Source organism: Scomber scombrus, chromosome 9 (assembly GCF_963691925.1).
Source record: "Scomber scombrus chromosome 9, fScoSco1.1, whole genome shotgun sequence".
NCBI lineage: Eukaryota > Metazoa > Chordata > Actinopteri > Scombriformes > Scombridae > Scomber > Scomber scombrus.
Genome location: NC_084978.1, coordinates 809,203 through 826,152, shown reverse-complemented (window position 1 = coordinate 826,152; position 16,950 = coordinate 809,203). Strand labels below are relative to the sequence as shown.

The following is a 16,950-nucleotide window of genomic DNA, read 5'->3' as shown; positions in this document are numbered from 1 at the left end:
ATCTTACCAACACTTATTATTACTAACCTGTATAACTAAAGGCGAGGCTGCTTTGAGTGACAGGTGGTTGCATCACAGGGACGTCGCTACCATGGCAACAACGTTAACTAGGTAACATAACAATGGTGTAACTCCAGATTCACAGGTTAAAGGCGTAGCGTCTCTATTTCAGTGTTTCAGTTCATGAAAGTTGATCATAACATTTTGGTCTTATTGAGCTTTTAATAATAATAATAATAAACTTTATTTATAAAGCAGCTTTCATACAGGAGATGTAGCTCAAAGTGTTTTACAGAGAAACATAAAAAATACAATAAGTTAAAGTGACACTAATTAAAAGCCAGATTAAATATATGTTTTAATCTCTTAGAGTTTAAAGTAGATTTGCTCATTTTGGAGCATAATTAAAGAAAGCTGCACTTCTTATTTTCTTGTTGCTTATGTTCTGTGTGATGATCTGATTGGTTGAGGGTCTGTAAATGAAGTCTGGAGGCTGAATGTTTGTGCTATAATACCGTCGGCCTGTAATGATGCCTGGCTCGATGGTTTGGAGGAAATCACTCACGTCGCTGTTTGTGGTTCATTTTACTACATGCTGTTAAAGTGCAGCAGCAGCAGTGAGGCGTTCAGGGACAGAGCTGAGTATCGGTCAAACACAAACACTGTAATTCAACATGTAAACTCAGTGCAGCCGTTTGATGACGAGTTACAGTCAGTGACTCTGATTCAGGAGATGAGTCGCTGTGGAAACCCCGACATCACACTGACTCAGACGTTCATGACGTTTGTTGTGTGACGGATGTTTTTTTAGATCGCTGTGAATCTGTCATCAGCTGTTCTTTGTGTTCAGTGTTGATCTGAGATGTTGAACATGATAAACATTATACTCGCTCATTCTCCTGGTGAACACGTGGAAAAGTCTTGTTTGGATGTTATTTTATGACACAATAAAACTGAACTGAGCTGCATTGCTCTACACTTCATGTAGAGCGATGCAAACAAAACGTCAAATGGTGTAACCACAAAAGAATGATAATTACATATTTTATCACCTACAGTGTATTTAAGTGGACTTATACTAATAATGACTTCATTTAAAACATGTAAATGTTTCCTGATCTCCATGGTAACCCAGAGTAAATGTAATATTTAGAACAATTGTATTCCATTACCTTTATTTAATATAAAGTTATAATGTAAGATCATGCCAAACTAGTTGATATGGTGTTTTATTGACAATTTACTGTTTTTAAGCAAGTTGAATTATTTGGTACAAAGTTTTTATGGTTACACCACTTAGACATTTTTGCCATAATCCTCTAATATATTCTCTCTAAATGGAATAAAAGCAGAAACTTGATGCTGGGACCACAAAAAAAGAATGTGTGCAAGTTATTCATACGTTTATTTTATCATTTTAACCCTTTAAATCTGACTAAACATCAATGACCCTTTCATAAGTTTAAACCTTTATAAAATGTAAACAGAGACCAAAGCTGTAAAATAGTTAATTATAACACAGAGGATTGTTGGGATTGACTCACGTTTGGAGCCTCTAGTGGCCGTCCGAGGAACTGCATGTTTTGGATCTGAATGTCCTTTTTATTTTTAATCAGCAGCTCAAACAAACAAAGTTGAGCAGCTGAAGTTACGTAATAATGAAACAACAGAGGAAGAAAAACAGTGAAAGCTTCAGGCGTCAGTCATGTGAGGACTAATGAAGCTGGCAGAGTCACACTCAGCTTTCATAACAAGCTCTGCTCCAGTTTAACACCAGACCTGCAGCTGGGGGGGTCAGGAGGGGGTCGGGGGTGGTCGGGACAGACGATGCAGGTCCAGGTCCCAAAAGCCTTCTGATGTTTGTCATTAATAGATTTAACTGATTAATAAACAACAGCTGGTTGGGTTCCACATGTAGATGAATATAGTTAAAGAGCAGATTCTCCTGCTAGAGGAAAACAGGTTGGTAGTCATTCCTCATAAACTGTATACTGAATAAATTCCCTTTTAATTAGTAATGAAAGCCTAAAGTGTCAGGTAGGAATAGAGATGTTTTACTCTCCTTCAGCTGATTCTGTTATAAAGATATGAGCCGTCTAATATGTGACATCGTCCCCATCGTGAGGTTCGTAGTAAGACACCATGGAGGTTCGTAGTAAGACACCATGGACGTTGGTAGTAAGACACCGTGGAGGTTGGTAGTAAGACACTATGAGGTTGGTAGTAAGACACCATGGACGTTGGTAGTAAGATACCATGGAGGTTCGTAGTAAGACACTATGGGGTTGGTAGTAAGACACCATGGACGTTGGTAGTAAGACACTGTGGAGGTTGGTAGTAAGACACCGTGGAGGTTGGTAGTAAGATACCATGGAGGTTCGTAGTAAGACACTATGGGGTTGGTAGTAAGACACCATCGAGGTTGGTAGTAAGACACTGTGGAGGTTGGTAGTAAGACACCGTGGAGGTTGGTAGTAAGACACTGTGGAGGTTGGTAGTAAGACACCATGGAGGTTGGTAGTAAGACATCATGGAGGTTGGTAGTAAGACACTGTGGAGGTTGGTAGTAAGACACCATGGAGGTTGGTAGTAAGACACCATGGAGGTTGGTAGTAAGACATCGTGGAGGTTGGTAGTAAGACACCGTGGAGGTTGGTAGTAAGACACTGTGGAGGTTGGTAGTAAGACACTGTGGAGGTTGGTAGTAAGACACCATGGAGGTTGGTAGTAAGACACCATGGAGGTTGGTAGTAAGATACTATGGAGGTTGGTAGTAAGACACTATGAGGTTGGTAGTAAGACACCATGGAGGTCGGTAGTAAGACACTATGGGGTTGGTAGTAAGACACCATGGAGGTTGGTAGTAAGACACTGAGGTTGGTAGTAAGACATCATGGAGGTTGGTAGTAAGACACCATGGAGGTTGTTAGTAAGACATCATGGAGGTTGGTAGTAAGACACTGTGGAGGTTGGTAGTAAGACACCATGGAGGTTGGTAGTAAGACACCATGGAGGTTGGTAGTAAGACATCATGGAGGTTGGTAGTAAGACACTGTGGAGGTTGGTAGTAAGACACCGTGGAGGTTGGTAGTAAGACACTGTGGAGGTTGGTAGTAAGACACCATGGAGGTTGGTAGTAAGACACCATGGAGGTTGGTAGTAAGATACTATGGAGGTTGGTAGTAAGACACTATGAGGTTGGTAGTAAGACACCATGGAGGTTGGTAGTAAGACACTATGAGGTTGGTAGTAAGACACTATGAGGTTGGTAGTAAGACACCATGGACGTTGGTAGTAAGACACCATGGAAGTTGGTAGTAAGACACCATGGAGGTTGGTAGTAAGACACCATGGAGGTTGGTAGTAAGACACCATGGAGGTTGGTAGTAAGACACTATGAGGTTGGTAGTAAGACACCATGGAGGTTGGTAGTAAGACACCATGGAGGTTGGTAGTAAGACACCATGGAGGTTGGTAGTAAGACATCATGGAGGTTGGTAGTAAGACACCGTGGAGGTTGGTAGTAAGACACTGTGGAGGTTGGTAGTAAGACACCGTGGAGGTTGGTAGTAAGACACTGTGGAGGTTGGTAGTAAGACACCATGGAGGTTGGTAGTAAGATACTATGGAGGTTGGTAGTAAGACACTATGAGGTTGGTAGTAAGACACCATGGAGGTTGGTAGTAAGACACTATGAGGTTGGTAGTAAGACACTATGAGGTTGGTAGTAAGACACCATGGACGTTGGTAGTAAGACACCATGGAAGTTGGTAGTAAGACACCATGGAGGTTGGTAGTAAGACACCATGGAGGTTGGTAGTAAGACACCATGGAGGTTGGTAGTAAGACACTATGAGGTTGGTAGTAAGACACCATGGAGGTTGGTAGTTAAGACACCATGGACGTTTGTAGTAAGACACTATGGGGTTGGTAGTAAGACACCATGGAGGTTGGTAGTAAGACACCATGGAGGTCGGTAGTAAGACACTATGGGGTTGGTAGTAAGACACCATGGAGGTTGGTAGTAAGACACTGAGGTTGGTAGTAAGACATCATGGAGGTTGGTAGTAAGACACCATGGAGGTTGGTAGTAAGACATCATGGAGGTTGGTAGTAAGACACTGTGGAGGTTGGTAGTAAGACACCATGGAGGTTGGTAGTAAGACACCATGGAGGTTGGTAGTAAGACACCATGGAGGTTGGTAGTAAGACAACATGGAGGTTGGTAGTAAGACACTGTGGAGGTTGGTAGTAAGACACCGTGGAGGTTGGTAGTAAGACACTGTGGAGGTTGGTAGTAAGACACTGTGGAGGTTGGTAGTAAGACACCATGGAGGTTGGTAGTAAGACACCATGGAGGTTGGTAGTAAGATACTATGGAGGTTGGTAGTAAGACACTATGAGGTTGGTAGTAAGACACCATGGAGGTTGGTAGTAAGACACTATGAGGTTGGTAGTAAGACACTATGAGGTTGGTAGTAAGACACCATGGACGTTGGTAGTAAGACACCATGGAAGTTGGTAGTAAGACACCATGGAGGTTGGTAGTAAGACACCATGGAGGTTGGTAGTAAGACACCATGGAGGTTGGTAGTAAGACACTATGAGGTTGGTAGTAAGACACCATGGAGGTTGGTAATTAAGACACCATGGACGTTTGTAGTAAGACACTATGGGGTTGGTAGTAAGACACCATGGAGGTTGGTAGTAAGACACCATGGAGGTCGGTAGTAAGACACTATGGGGTTGGTAGTAAGACACCATGGAGGTTGGTAGTAAGACACTGAGGTTGGTAGTAAGAAATCATGGAGGTTGGTAGTAAGACACCATGGAGGTTGGTAGTAAGACATCATGGAGGTTGGTAGTAAGACACTGTGGAGGTTGGTAGTAAGACACCATGGAGGTTGGTAGTAAGACACCATGGAGGTTGGTAGTAAGACATCGTGGAGGTTGGTAGTAAGACACTGTGGAGGTTGGTAGTAAGACACCGTGGAGGTTGGTAGTAAGACACTGTGGAGGTTGGTAGTAAGACACCATGGAGGTTGGTAGTAAGACACCATGGAGGTTGGTAGTAAGATACTATGGAGGTTGGTAGTAAGACACTATGAGGTTGGTAGTAAGACACCATGGAGGTTGGTAGTAAGACACTATGAGGTTGGTAGTAAGACACTATGAGGTTGGTAGTAAGACACCATGGACGTTGGTAGTAAGACACCATGGAAGTTGGTAGTAAGACACCATGGAGGTTGGTAGTAAGACACCATGGAGGTTGGTAGTAAGACACCATGGAGGTTGGTAGTAAGACACTATGAGGTTGGTAGTAAGACACCATGGAGGTTGGTAGTTAAGACACCATGGACGTTTGTAGTAAGACACTATGGGGTTGGTAGTAAGACACCATGGAGGTTGGTAGTAAGACACCATGGAGGTCGGTAGTAAGACACTATGGGGTTGGTAGTAAGACACCATGGAGGTTGGTAGTAAGACACTGAGGTTGGTAGTAAGACATCATGGAGGTTGGTAGTAAGACACCATGGAGGTTGGTAGTAAGACACCATGGAGGTTGGTAGTAAGACACCATGGAGGTTGGTAGTAAGACACTCTGAGCTTCACATCTTGAGGAGTCTGGCTCTTTGTTTGTCTTCCTGACTAAGTTCTTGTTCATTCTACATCTTAAAAGAAAGTAAGAACTATATATATCACATTATATATGTATAAATACCAACATGTGACAACCAACCCCAAACAGAAAGTGACAAACTTCCCCAACTGGGATTTTTTGCTACCAGTTAAGTTAACAAACACGTTTTGTTTTGGTGTAGCTAAGAATAAAACCTCCCTAACTATCGCTCTCTCTTCATACTTTTTAATGCTCATTGTGTAAAAGAAGAGAAACACTGAAGAGTTTGATATTTACATTTTCACATAAAAACACTAAACGTCCTCTCGGCTCAGTGTTAAAGCAGTTTACTCAAGAAATTCCCTTTGAAGTAACATCTCAGCTAAACTCTGTAAGATAATTTCTTGATAACTATACTTATTTAATGTTTTAAAGTAGGAGTCTGAGAACAGATGCAGTAGAGTCAGTCAACCCCGTTCTCCCCTTTAGGTTTTATTTTCATTATTGATTAATTATCTGATGGTTTGTTTTATAAAAAACACACTGGGAGCACTTTGATTGAGTCCTTTTTAAATATCTGATGTAGTGAGCCGATAAACTCTCGACTTCATATCAGTTTCTGTTCTTTTTATATATTTTCTCACTGAAACTTGTTTTTTCTCTTTCTGTTAACAGAAGAAAAGCAAAGGCAAGAAGGGAGAGAAGAAGACACAGAAAGACAAGAACCGCCGAGATGACGGAGGTGAGAGAGTGTGTGTGTGTGTGTGTGTGTGTGTGTGTGTGTGTGTGTGTGTGTGTGTGTGTGTGTGTGTGTTTTTGATTTAAGCCACTTTTGGGAACACAAACCAGACTTAAGACCAGTTAATTGGGGACAGTTTGTGTGATAGAGAAGAGGAGATTTTTGGGTCAGTGGTTCTGGTAAGTCTGTGTGTGTGTGTGTGTGTGTGTGTGTGTGTGTGTGTGTGTGTGTGTGTGTGTGTGTGTGTGTGTGTGTGTGTGTGTGTGTGTGTGTGTGTGTGTGTTCAGACTGTGGTTTTACCTCCTCTCACTTCCTGTTTGCTCGTCTTTGTTTCTGAACCACACTTCTTGAGAATCTGTCAGATGAATGTCAGCATGTGTCACACTGATGACAGATAAGAAATGACACAGTATATACTGCATGCTAACTCTACGCATTATATACTGCATGCTAACTCTACACAGTATATACTGCATACTAACTCTACACATTATATACTGCATACTAACTCTACACATTATATACTGCATGCTAACTCTACGCATTATATACTGCATGCTAACTCTACGCATTATATACTGCATGCTAACTCTACACATTATATACTGCATGCTAACTCTACGCATTATATACTGCATGCTAACTCTACACATTATATACTGCATGCGTGTTGAGTCGACTTCACATCAGCAGATACAGCAGCTTTTATCTGTTACGGTTTAACTTAAAATGAGCTTTTTCTGCATTAAACATTTCACTCATCATGCAGCTCTAACTGAACCATTAACAACCATAAGTGCTCGTTTACTGAGCAAAGATCCATCTCTGGATCTCAACAGTCTGTTGTGAATCATTTAAATAAGAACAGAGCTTATTTGGAAAGTTTTTTTTTCTTCTTCCTCCTCATCAGAACACTTTAAGTCGCTGCTGTTTGTGTAAATGTTTGAATAAGCTGTGAGGAATCCTAATAGAAGCAGTCAGACTAACAAACACCTGAGTGACGACAGTTTAATAACAGAGTGAAATCAGTTTATTTTCCATCCTGACAGTAAAGCCGAGGAGGTTGTTGAGAGAAGCTGTGACTCAGTTTACACTCACTTCCTCATTTCTTCCTGTTTATGAGCAGATTGTTCAGTTTAAATGGGCAGAAACCGCTTATTTAAAACAGGCTCACGCTGCCGTCATCAGTCTGTGAATCACTGAGAGATGCAGCCGATGGAGCCAAACCTCAACATACAGACAGCGATCAGTCATATTATCAATATATCAGCTTTAATATTTGGTCTTTGGAAGAATCACTCTGGAGAAAAAGAGCTTAAAGAACAAAATACTTTTCACAGTTTATCAGTTTTACTATAAAACCAAATAATTACTTAAAGATTGTGAGGTATTTATTCCAGATTTATGAGATTGTATTAAAACAACCATTAAATCTTTAACAAATCACATAAAATAATAAAACAAACCTTCATTAACTGATATTTTGTCCGCTAGTTTTTACGTGTTTTCCTTTAATTAAATATCTGATAATTATCTTCATGATGTTTCTGATGCTTCGTGTTCAGAAAAGAAGACGTCAGTGGAAGTGAACGCAGCGAGCGTGTGTCTGCATGTAGATGATGTCATTGGTGTGTGTGGGTGTGTGTGTGGGTGTGTATGTGTCTGTGTGTGGGTGTGTGTGTGTGTGTGTGTGTGAGAGTGTGTGTGTTTGTGTATATGTGCGTGGGTGTGGGTGTATGTGTGGGTGTGTGTCTGTATGTGTGTGTGTGTGTGTGTGTGTCTGAGTGTGTGTGTGTGTGTGTGTGTGTGTGTGTGTGTGTGGAACTGTGTGTGTGTGTGTGGAACTGTGTGTGAGTGTGTGGGTGTGTGTGTGTGGGTGTGTGTGTGTGTGTGTGTGTATATATGTGTGTGTGTGTGTGTGTGTGTGAATGTCTGTTTGTTAATTTTCCGTGACGATGACATCATACCTGTGAAGCAGCTTCACAGTTTTAACTCTTCGACACCTGAAATCCTGAACTTCAGTCACTGAAACAACAAAACAACTTTTATAGAGCTGCAACGATTAATCGATTAGTTTATTGATTAATCTGCAACTATTTGGATCATTGATTCATTGTTTTAGTAAATTTTCAAGCAAAAATGCCCAAAATGTGCTTTTGTTCATCTTATTATCAAATTATTTCAGGGATCATGAGTTTAAATACATATGTTTGTAATATCCAAACATTATAATGAGTCCCTGTTTGGTTCCCCTGACAACACGATGACATCACTGTGACATCATCGGGGTCATTTCCTCCCACATATGTTTTCATTAGTTAGTTTTAAACACTTTTTCTTGTCGTCTTTTCTTCTCGTCTCTGCAGGAAACGCTGCGTCCGGCTCTCCTGACGTCTGTCTGGAGAAGCAGCTCGAGCGCTTCGAGTGGCAGCTGAGGACGTTAAAGGAAGTGCTCTCGGCCAATGGGAACCCAGAGAGGGCGGAGCTCCTGAAGGACCACGGAGACGAGGAGGTGTGCGCTCTCGTCCTGAGCATCCTCGATAAGGTGAGACAACCTGCACCATGTTAGAGGAGACGGTGGTTTCTATATGAGGATCACACTGTCCTCCCTCACCTCCTTCTCCTCCCTGTCCTCCCTCTCCTCCCTGTCCTCCCCCTCCTCTCTGTCCTCCCTGTCCTCCCTCTCCTCCCTGTCCTCCCTCTCCTCCCTGTCCTCCCTCTCCTCCTTCTCCTCCCTGTCCTCCCTCTCCTCCCTGTCCTCCCTGTCCTCCCTCTCCTCCCTGTCCTCCCTCTCCTCCCTCTCCTCCCTCTCCTCTCTGTCTTCCCTGTCCTCCCTCTCCTCCCTCTCCTCTCTGTCCTCCCACTCCTCCCTGTCCTCCCTGTCCTCCCTCTCCTCCCTGTCTTCCCTGTTCTTTCCAGTCCTCCCTGTATTCCCTCTCCTCTCTGTCCTCCCTGTCCTCCCTCTCCTCCCTGTACTCCCTCTCCTCCCTCTCCTCCCTGTCCTCCCACTCCTCCCACTCCTCCCTGTCCTCCCTCTCCTCCCACTCCTCCCTGTCCTCCCTGTCCTCCCACTCCTCCCTGTCCTCCCTGTCCTCCCACTCCTCCCTGTCCTCCCTGTCCTCCCTGTCCTCCCTCTCCTCCCTGTATTCCCTCTCCTCCCTGTCCTCCCTCTCCTCCCTGTACTCCCTCTCCTCCCTCTCCTCCCTGTCCTCCCACTCCTCCCACTCCTCCCTGTCCTCCCTCTCCTCCCACTCCTCCCTGTCCTCCCTGTCCTCCCACTCCTCCCTGTCCTCCCTGTCCTCCCACTCCTCCCTGTCCTCCCTGTCCTCCCTGTCCTCCCTCTCCTCCCTGTATTCCCTCTCCTCTCTGTCCTCCCTCTCCTCCCTGTACTCCCTCTCCTCCCTCTCCTCCCTGTCCTCCCACTCCTCCCACTCCTCCCTGTACTCCCTCTCCTCCCTCTCCTCCCTGTCCTCCCACTCCTCCCACTCCTCCCTGTATTCCCTCCCCTCTCTGTCCTCCCTCTCCTCCCTGTACTCCCTCTCCTCCCTCTCCTCCCTGTCCTCCCACTCCTCCCACTCCTCCCACTCCTCCCTGTCCTCCCTGTCCTCCCACTCCTCCCTGTCCTCCCTGTCCTCCCTCTCCTCCCTGTCTTCCCTGTTCTTTCCAGTCCTCCCTCTCCTCTCTCTCCTCTCTGTCCTCCCTCTCCTCCCTGTCCTCCCTCTCCTCCCTGTACTCCCTCTCCTCCCTGTCCTCCCCCTCCTCCCTGTCCTCCCTGTCCTCCCTCTCCTCCCTGTCCTCCCACTCCTCCCTCTCCTCCCTGTCCTCCCTCTCCTCTCTCTCCTCTCTGTCCTCCCTCTCCTCCCTCTCCTCCCTCTCCTCTCTCTCCTCTCTGTCCTCCCTGTCCTCTCTGTCCTCCCTCTCCTCCCTCTCCTCCCTCTCCTCTCTCTCCTCTCTGTCCTCCCTGTCCTCTCTGTCCTCCCTCTCCTCCCTGTCCTCCCTCTCCTCCCTGTCCTCCCTCTCCTCCCTCTCCTCCCTCTCCCCCCTCTCCCCCCTCTCCTCCCTCTCCTCCCTCTCCTCCCCAGTGGACATTACTCCCCAGACACTGATAGAAGCTGAGGAGCAGTCTTTAGGATCCTGTCTCAGAAAAGAAGAGAAGAAGAGTCTTTGCTCAGATGTGACGTCACATGTTGAAAACAGAGGAAACGCTTCCAACACGCTCCGTTATTAGAGAGTCTGAGTTTAGAGACGGAGACCAGAGTATAAACACACACTGACTCAGAGTCTGCAGACAGAAAGGAGACTCGGTTCAGAGCCTTTAGTGTTTGTCTGTGACTCTCGAAGCTTCTTCAGAGCTGCTGTTAGTTTCAGAGATGAAGAGTCTCTGCATCTAAAAATATATTTAATGAGAACCTGAACCTGAGCTCAGACCTGCTGGACCGAGCCGGGTGTGAACGGGTTTAAATCTGCTCAGATTAACGCTCACATGAGGAGGGGGGGATGGGGGGGGGTGGAGGGGGGGCGGGGTGATGAAGTTTGCTTCATCATGATCAGAAACCAGAGAAGAAGAAGTTTATTCATAGAGCAGAGCGGCTCAGACCTCTGACGGTCATGTGATCACCTGAGTGTGCAGCCAGGAGTTTGTCATTTGATGTCCTCGCTGTGACCCCACACACACACACACACACACACACACACACATACACACACACACACACACACACATACACACAGACACACACACACACACACACACACATACACACAGACACACACACACACACACACACACACACACACACATACACACAGACACACACACACACACACACAGACACACACACACACACACACACACACACACACACACACACACACATACACACAGACACACACACACACACACACACAGACACACACACCCCAACACACACACACATTTACAGTCTCATACTTTAACATATGACTTTCAGATGACTTTGCTGTATCTTCTTAACCCTTTGTTCCTCACTAAGGAGGCTTTTCGTGTGTGTGTGTGTGTGTGTGTGTGTGTGTGTGTGTGTGTGTGTGTGTGTGTGTGTGTGTGTGCAAACATTCAGCACATTTATTGTATAAGTTACAGTCAGTTATTGAGCTTTGAGCATTATAAAACAGCTTTATATATAAACAAACAAACTGACATTTAAAGGGTTAAAATCCTGATAATTAATGAATATCTGATATTTATTATCAGGACTGATGTTGATTAAAACAAATAATTAATGGAAAGTGGAAAATAATATTAATGTATAATATTTGTTGTCCCTAAGGAGCCGTGTGTAACGTTTCCTAAGAGTTAAAGTTTCAGTGTGATGATGTTCGGTTCGGTTTCTAATGTGATTTATTTATTTATTTATTTATTTATTTATTTATTTATTTATTTATTTATTTATTTATTTATTTCAGGTGAAAACGGAGACGACGGCTGATTTAAACGTTCTGCACGAACAGAGAAGTAAAACAGCTACTGAGGATCATGAGAGACGCGTGGAAGGTAACAGCTGAGTTATGGATGAGGCTAAAGCTGCAGATTCAAAACTAACAATAATAATAATAATAAAGTCTGTAATCAGTTATTATTATTTAATCATGTTCAGTATTTATTATAACTTAATAATTTAATAATAACAGCTATAATTCCTGATGTGTCTCATTGTTCTCTGTTTAATCTGCTGATGATGTTTGTTTGACTTGTTTTCTGCAGAACTTCAGAAAAGAAACAAAGAAGAAAAAACTGAGCTGACAGAAAAGTTTCAGGCTGCTGAAAACGAGCTGAAGGTAAAAATAAAGATAAGAAGATGATTTCATTTATTAGTTTATAGATTGTGTGTGTGTGTGTGTGTGTGTGTGTGTGTGTGTGTGTGTGTGTGTGTGTGTGTACTCATGCTGCTGATCTGTGTGTGTGTGTGTGTGTGTGTGTGTGTGTGTGTGTGTGTGTGTGTGTGTGTGTGTGTGTGTGTGTGTGTGCGTGCGTGCGTGCGTGCGTGCGTGCGTGCGTGCGTGCGTGCGTGCGTGCGTGCGTGCGTGCGTGCGTGCGTGCGTGCGTGCGTGCGTGCGTGCGTGTGTGTGTGTGTGTGTGTTTGTGTGTGTGTGTGTGTGTGTGTGTACTCATGCTGCTGGTCTGTGTTATTAAAGGTAAAGGTGTCGGAGCTGTCAGCTGATCTGCAGGTTTATAACGAGCTGAAGAGACGAGTCCAAGAATCTACGTTTAAGAAAGATCTGAAGAGGAATATACAGGTGGGGGGGGTTACTGTGGGGGGGGGGGTGTGTGTGTGTGTTACTGTGTGTGTTATTTTCTTTAATCAGAATGAATCTCAAAGTAAAACTATAAACATTTATTAAGTATTAAACTCTTTGTCAGTCTGACGTCATGATTTCTGTTTCTGGATTCTTTAATAAACTCTCTGACCTTTGACCTTTGACCTCTGACCTTTAGGCCCACGGCAGCCCCGGTGCATTCTGGGAGTCTGAGCAGGAGTCTCTGCTGTTCGTCATCGAGATGAAGTCTGAGCGCGTGCAGGAGCAGAACAGGAAGCTGCAGCAGATGGACGCGCTGGTAGGAAGACCTTCAAAATAAAACTCCTGAAATATAATATAAAATATACTATGAGATATATTATACCTCCTCCTCTTCCTCCTCCTCCTCTTCCTCCTCGTCCTCCTCCTCCTCCTCTTCCTCCTTCAGGTGGAGAAGAATCTGTCTCTGGAGGATCAGATCATTAACATCTTGCAGCAGAACGAAGATCTGGGAGTCAGAATAGAAAACTGTCAAAGTCTCATTCAGTAAGTTCATTATTAACATGTTACCCTCCTCTTCATCATCCTCATCATCCTCCTCCTCTTCATCATCCTCATCATCCTCCTCCTCTTCATCCTCCTTCACCTCCTCTTCATCATCCTCCTCTACTTCCTCTTCCTCCTTTTCCTCCTCTTCATCATCTTCCTCTTCATCCTGCTCCTTTTCCTTCTCCTCATCATTCTCCTCTACTTCCTCTTCCTCCTCCTCCTTACCCTCCTCATCCTCTTCATCTTCCTCATGCTCCTCCTCTTCTTCCTCCTTTTCCTCCTCTTCCTCATCCTCCTCTTCCTCATTTTACTCCTCATCCTCCTCTTCATCCTCATACTCCTCCTCTTCTTCCTTTTCTTCCTCTTTCTCCTCCTCCTCCTCCTCATCATCCTCCTTTTCCTCCTCATCGTCCTCCTCATCATCCTCCTTTTCCTCCTCTCCTTAAACTAACACCAGCAGTACTTTGGCGCCTCCTGCTGGACGTTTCTCCTGCTGCAATAAATCACTTTGTTTTTGAAAAAACAAAAGCAGACAAAACAATGTAAGAAAAATAAGTTTATAAATGTTATAACTGTGATCAGAACTAAAAGCTTTGAATGATGCAGACAGGAAATTAATGTGCTTAATAAATAATATTAATTAGGTTTTATTGTCCCTGCTGGTCTTCCGGCATTCTTTGATTAGTTTGACTATTAAAAATGTGTTTAATTGCACTTTTATGTATTAAAAAAGTGTTAAATGTAATTAAAATAGTGAATGAAACTCAGTAAGAATTAATTAAAAACACACAAGATGAAAAAATAGAATAAAACATAAAACACAATTCAGCTTAAATTAAAATGCTAAACTAACAAATCACTTTAAAACTTCATGTATTAAAGCTTTTTCCTCCTGACGTTATTTACTATTCTGATGAGTTTGCTGCTCGTTAAACTATCAGAAGCTTCTGATTTTAACATTTAACAACAAGTAGAAACAATCTGAGAAGTTTTATTAGTTACAACAAAATAAATCAACTCAACAGTGAATTAAAAACTTTATAAATTGAGAAGTTTGATCTCAAATAAATTTAAACTTTAAAACAGAAACTTGTATGATTCAATTTAGATAAAAACTCCTCTTCTTCCTCATCAACCTCCTCTTCCTCCTGCTCCTCTTCTTCCTCATCACCCTCCTCTTCCTCCTGCTCCTCTTCTTCCTCATCCTCCTCATCTTCCTCTTCCTCCTCCCTGCTCCTCTTCTTCCTCACCCTCCTCCTCTTCCTCCTCATCTTCCTCATCCTCCTCCTCATCTTCCTCCTCCTGCTCCTCTTCCTTCTCCTCTTCCTCTTTATCCTCCTCCTCATCCTGCTCCTCTTCATCCTCACCTTCCTCATCTTCCTATTCTTCATCCTCCTCCTCCTCTTCCTCCTCCTCATCTTCCTCCTCTTCCTCCTCTTCTCTGGAAGAACCTGCTGCAGTGCCTCAGAAGATGATGTTAATCTCTCTTTCTTCTCTCTCGTCTCTTCAGGCAGCTGTCGAAGGAGCAGCAGGACCTCAAGGCTGCGCTGGAGAGGCAGGTTATAGTGAACCAGAAACTTTCTCAGGAAAAAGAGCAGCTGATGTTTAAGCTGAGACACAGAGACTCGAGCCGCGGCCCGACCATCCACATCGCAGCCATGGTGCCTGAGATCGCTCCCAGATGATCCCAGCGCACAAACCGGACTGTTTCATTCACTCTGCTGCTCCGGGATCAGATTTAAGGGCTTTAAAACCTGGATCCTGTCACATGACCCCCCCCCCTCCTCTCCTAAATAACAGGGGGGGGACCAGAGAACGACCACATGATCAAACCTCTGAGGACTCTTAGCGACTGATCTGATGTGTTTCTGCTCGTCTGAGTTTTTGTGTTTAACTCTTTTATTTTGTCGATGAACGGCGGCGTCACCGAGTGTGATGTCACTTCCTGTTGAGCCTCAGAACGTTTTTCTCCTTCAGTGTTTCATTCAATCAGCTTCACTACAGCAGCTGCTACGAGACAAACTACAAACAGCTCCCATTCAAATGTGCAAAATCACAACAGCTGCAACTAACGATTATTTCTTTACTAATTAATCTGTTGATGGTTTTTTTCTCGATTAATCAATTAATTAGTTGTTTGGGTCGTTTTATGACCTCAAGTCTCTTAAAGATGTTCAGTTACTGGTCATAAAAAACCAGAAAATATTCACAGTTAAGAAGCTGAATCAGAACTTTCACTTTTTCTTCCCTTAAAAGAATCAAAGCGATTAATCTATGATCAAAATAGTTCGTGATTAATCAATTATACGCCAATTATTATAATTATTGCAGCTTTAAACATAAAACTCTGCATCTCTTATTAACCCGCCTGTTGGTCTCAGGTTTGATTTGACCCGTTTATTAATGATTTTATGTCAGAAATCTGGATTTATTTCATTTAATTACCTAAAAATCAAACTTATGGTTCAATAATCATCCCGACTTTCATTGAATTGTGAGATAATTTAACGTTAAGCTTTATTTTTGACCTGCAGGAGGAACAGCTGTGATTATGTTTGTAATTAAAACAATTAATCAATTAGTTGATCCAAAGTGAAACTATTGTTATAATTAATAATCAATCATTTGTTTCAGTTTGTTTTTTAGCTTTTCAACTGAGATTATTTTCTGTTTTTCTTCGTCACGACAGAAAATTTTATATTTTAAGGTTTTAGATTGTTAGATATAAAACAGGCTCTGAGACTCTGTGAATGTTTTTATTTACAGTTTTATCAACATTTAATTGATTAATCGAGAAAATAATTTAGATTAATTAGTATTTATAATAATTGTTAGTTGCGACTGGCCGTCGGTTCGCTGCTAGCATCGGAAAAACTGAATAATTAACTGTTATTAAAACAAATTCAGTGTTTATCTTAAAACCGAACAACAAGAGTTTTACTTTTTTTTTTCTTTCGTAAATTACGATAAATATCAGCGAAATTCTTGAATACGTTTTTTTTTTGCTTCAGATTATCGTAATTTTTGTAAATTACGATAAATATCAGCAAGATTTTTGAATGAGGTTTTTTTGCTTCCGATTATCGTACTTTTTTTCGGGAAAGTCTAGAACTGAGATTTATTTCAGGTGTTTCTTTCATCAGTTTAGCTCAAAGAATCACAGTTTAGTTGTGTTAAAGGAAACAAACAGTAAAGTTCGTGATTATTCGTGAGAAGCTAACGAGACGAGTTCTAGTTAGTCGTAACATTAAAAAACGAGGCTGATAGTTTTTATCTGCGTCTCCAGCTGTAATCGTTCTTCTGTAGCAGGAAGTACGTTAACGTTCACATTAAACCACTGAACCACTCAGGTACCAAACTTAAAAAACAACAAAAAAACAAAAATAATCTAGTTAGCTAGCTTCTTCTATTTACGACTTTCTGTCTCCGATTATTCCGACATCGACGCTGTGAACACACGGAGGAAAACTGACTTACTTTGAATCTTCTAATCATGTCGATTCTTTTATACTTTAGTCGTAAAACCCGAACCGAACCGGATTAGTGCCTGAAACTCACGTAAAGACGATTGTTGTTGATTAAGTCGCTGTAGAAGTTTCTGCTTCTGTTTCATAAGTTTAGCAAAATGTGTTTCTAACAAAGGTTTACGGAAAAACTCTGAATATGTCGACTCTGATGCAGTTTCGTGCAGAAGAAGAAGAAACGTTTCAATGTGCAGAGTTTCGTGCCTGTTTCAGTGTTTTAGAGAAAAGATGCCGATAAAGTTTTA

At 42.8% G+C, this 16,950-nt stretch overlaps 1 protein-coding gene across 1 annotated transcript in view; it reads left to right on the top strand.

Annotated features, from left to right (window-relative positions):
- LOC133985981 (coiled-coil domain-containing protein 69-like) overlaps positions 1-14,866 on the top strand; it is a 29,204-nt gene extending 14,338 nt beyond the window's left edge. Inside the window, exons 2-9 of the mRNA XM_062425743.1 lie at positions 6,296-6,362; positions 8,726-8,904; positions 11,802-11,889; positions 12,100-12,173; positions 12,531-12,632; positions 12,832-12,951; positions 13,081-13,178; positions 14,692-14,866. Of these exons, the coding sequence (XP_062281727.1) occupies positions 6,296-6,362; positions 8,726-8,904; positions 11,802-11,889; positions 12,100-12,173; positions 12,531-12,632; positions 12,832-12,951; positions 13,081-13,178; positions 14,692-14,866 (903 nt within the window). The remainder of the gene's footprint in view (positions 1-6,295; positions 6,363-8,725; positions 8,905-11,801; positions 11,890-12,099; positions 12,174-12,530; positions 12,633-12,831; positions 12,952-13,080; positions 13,179-14,691) is intronic.
- Positions 14,867-16,950: the final 2,084 nt, after the last annotated feature.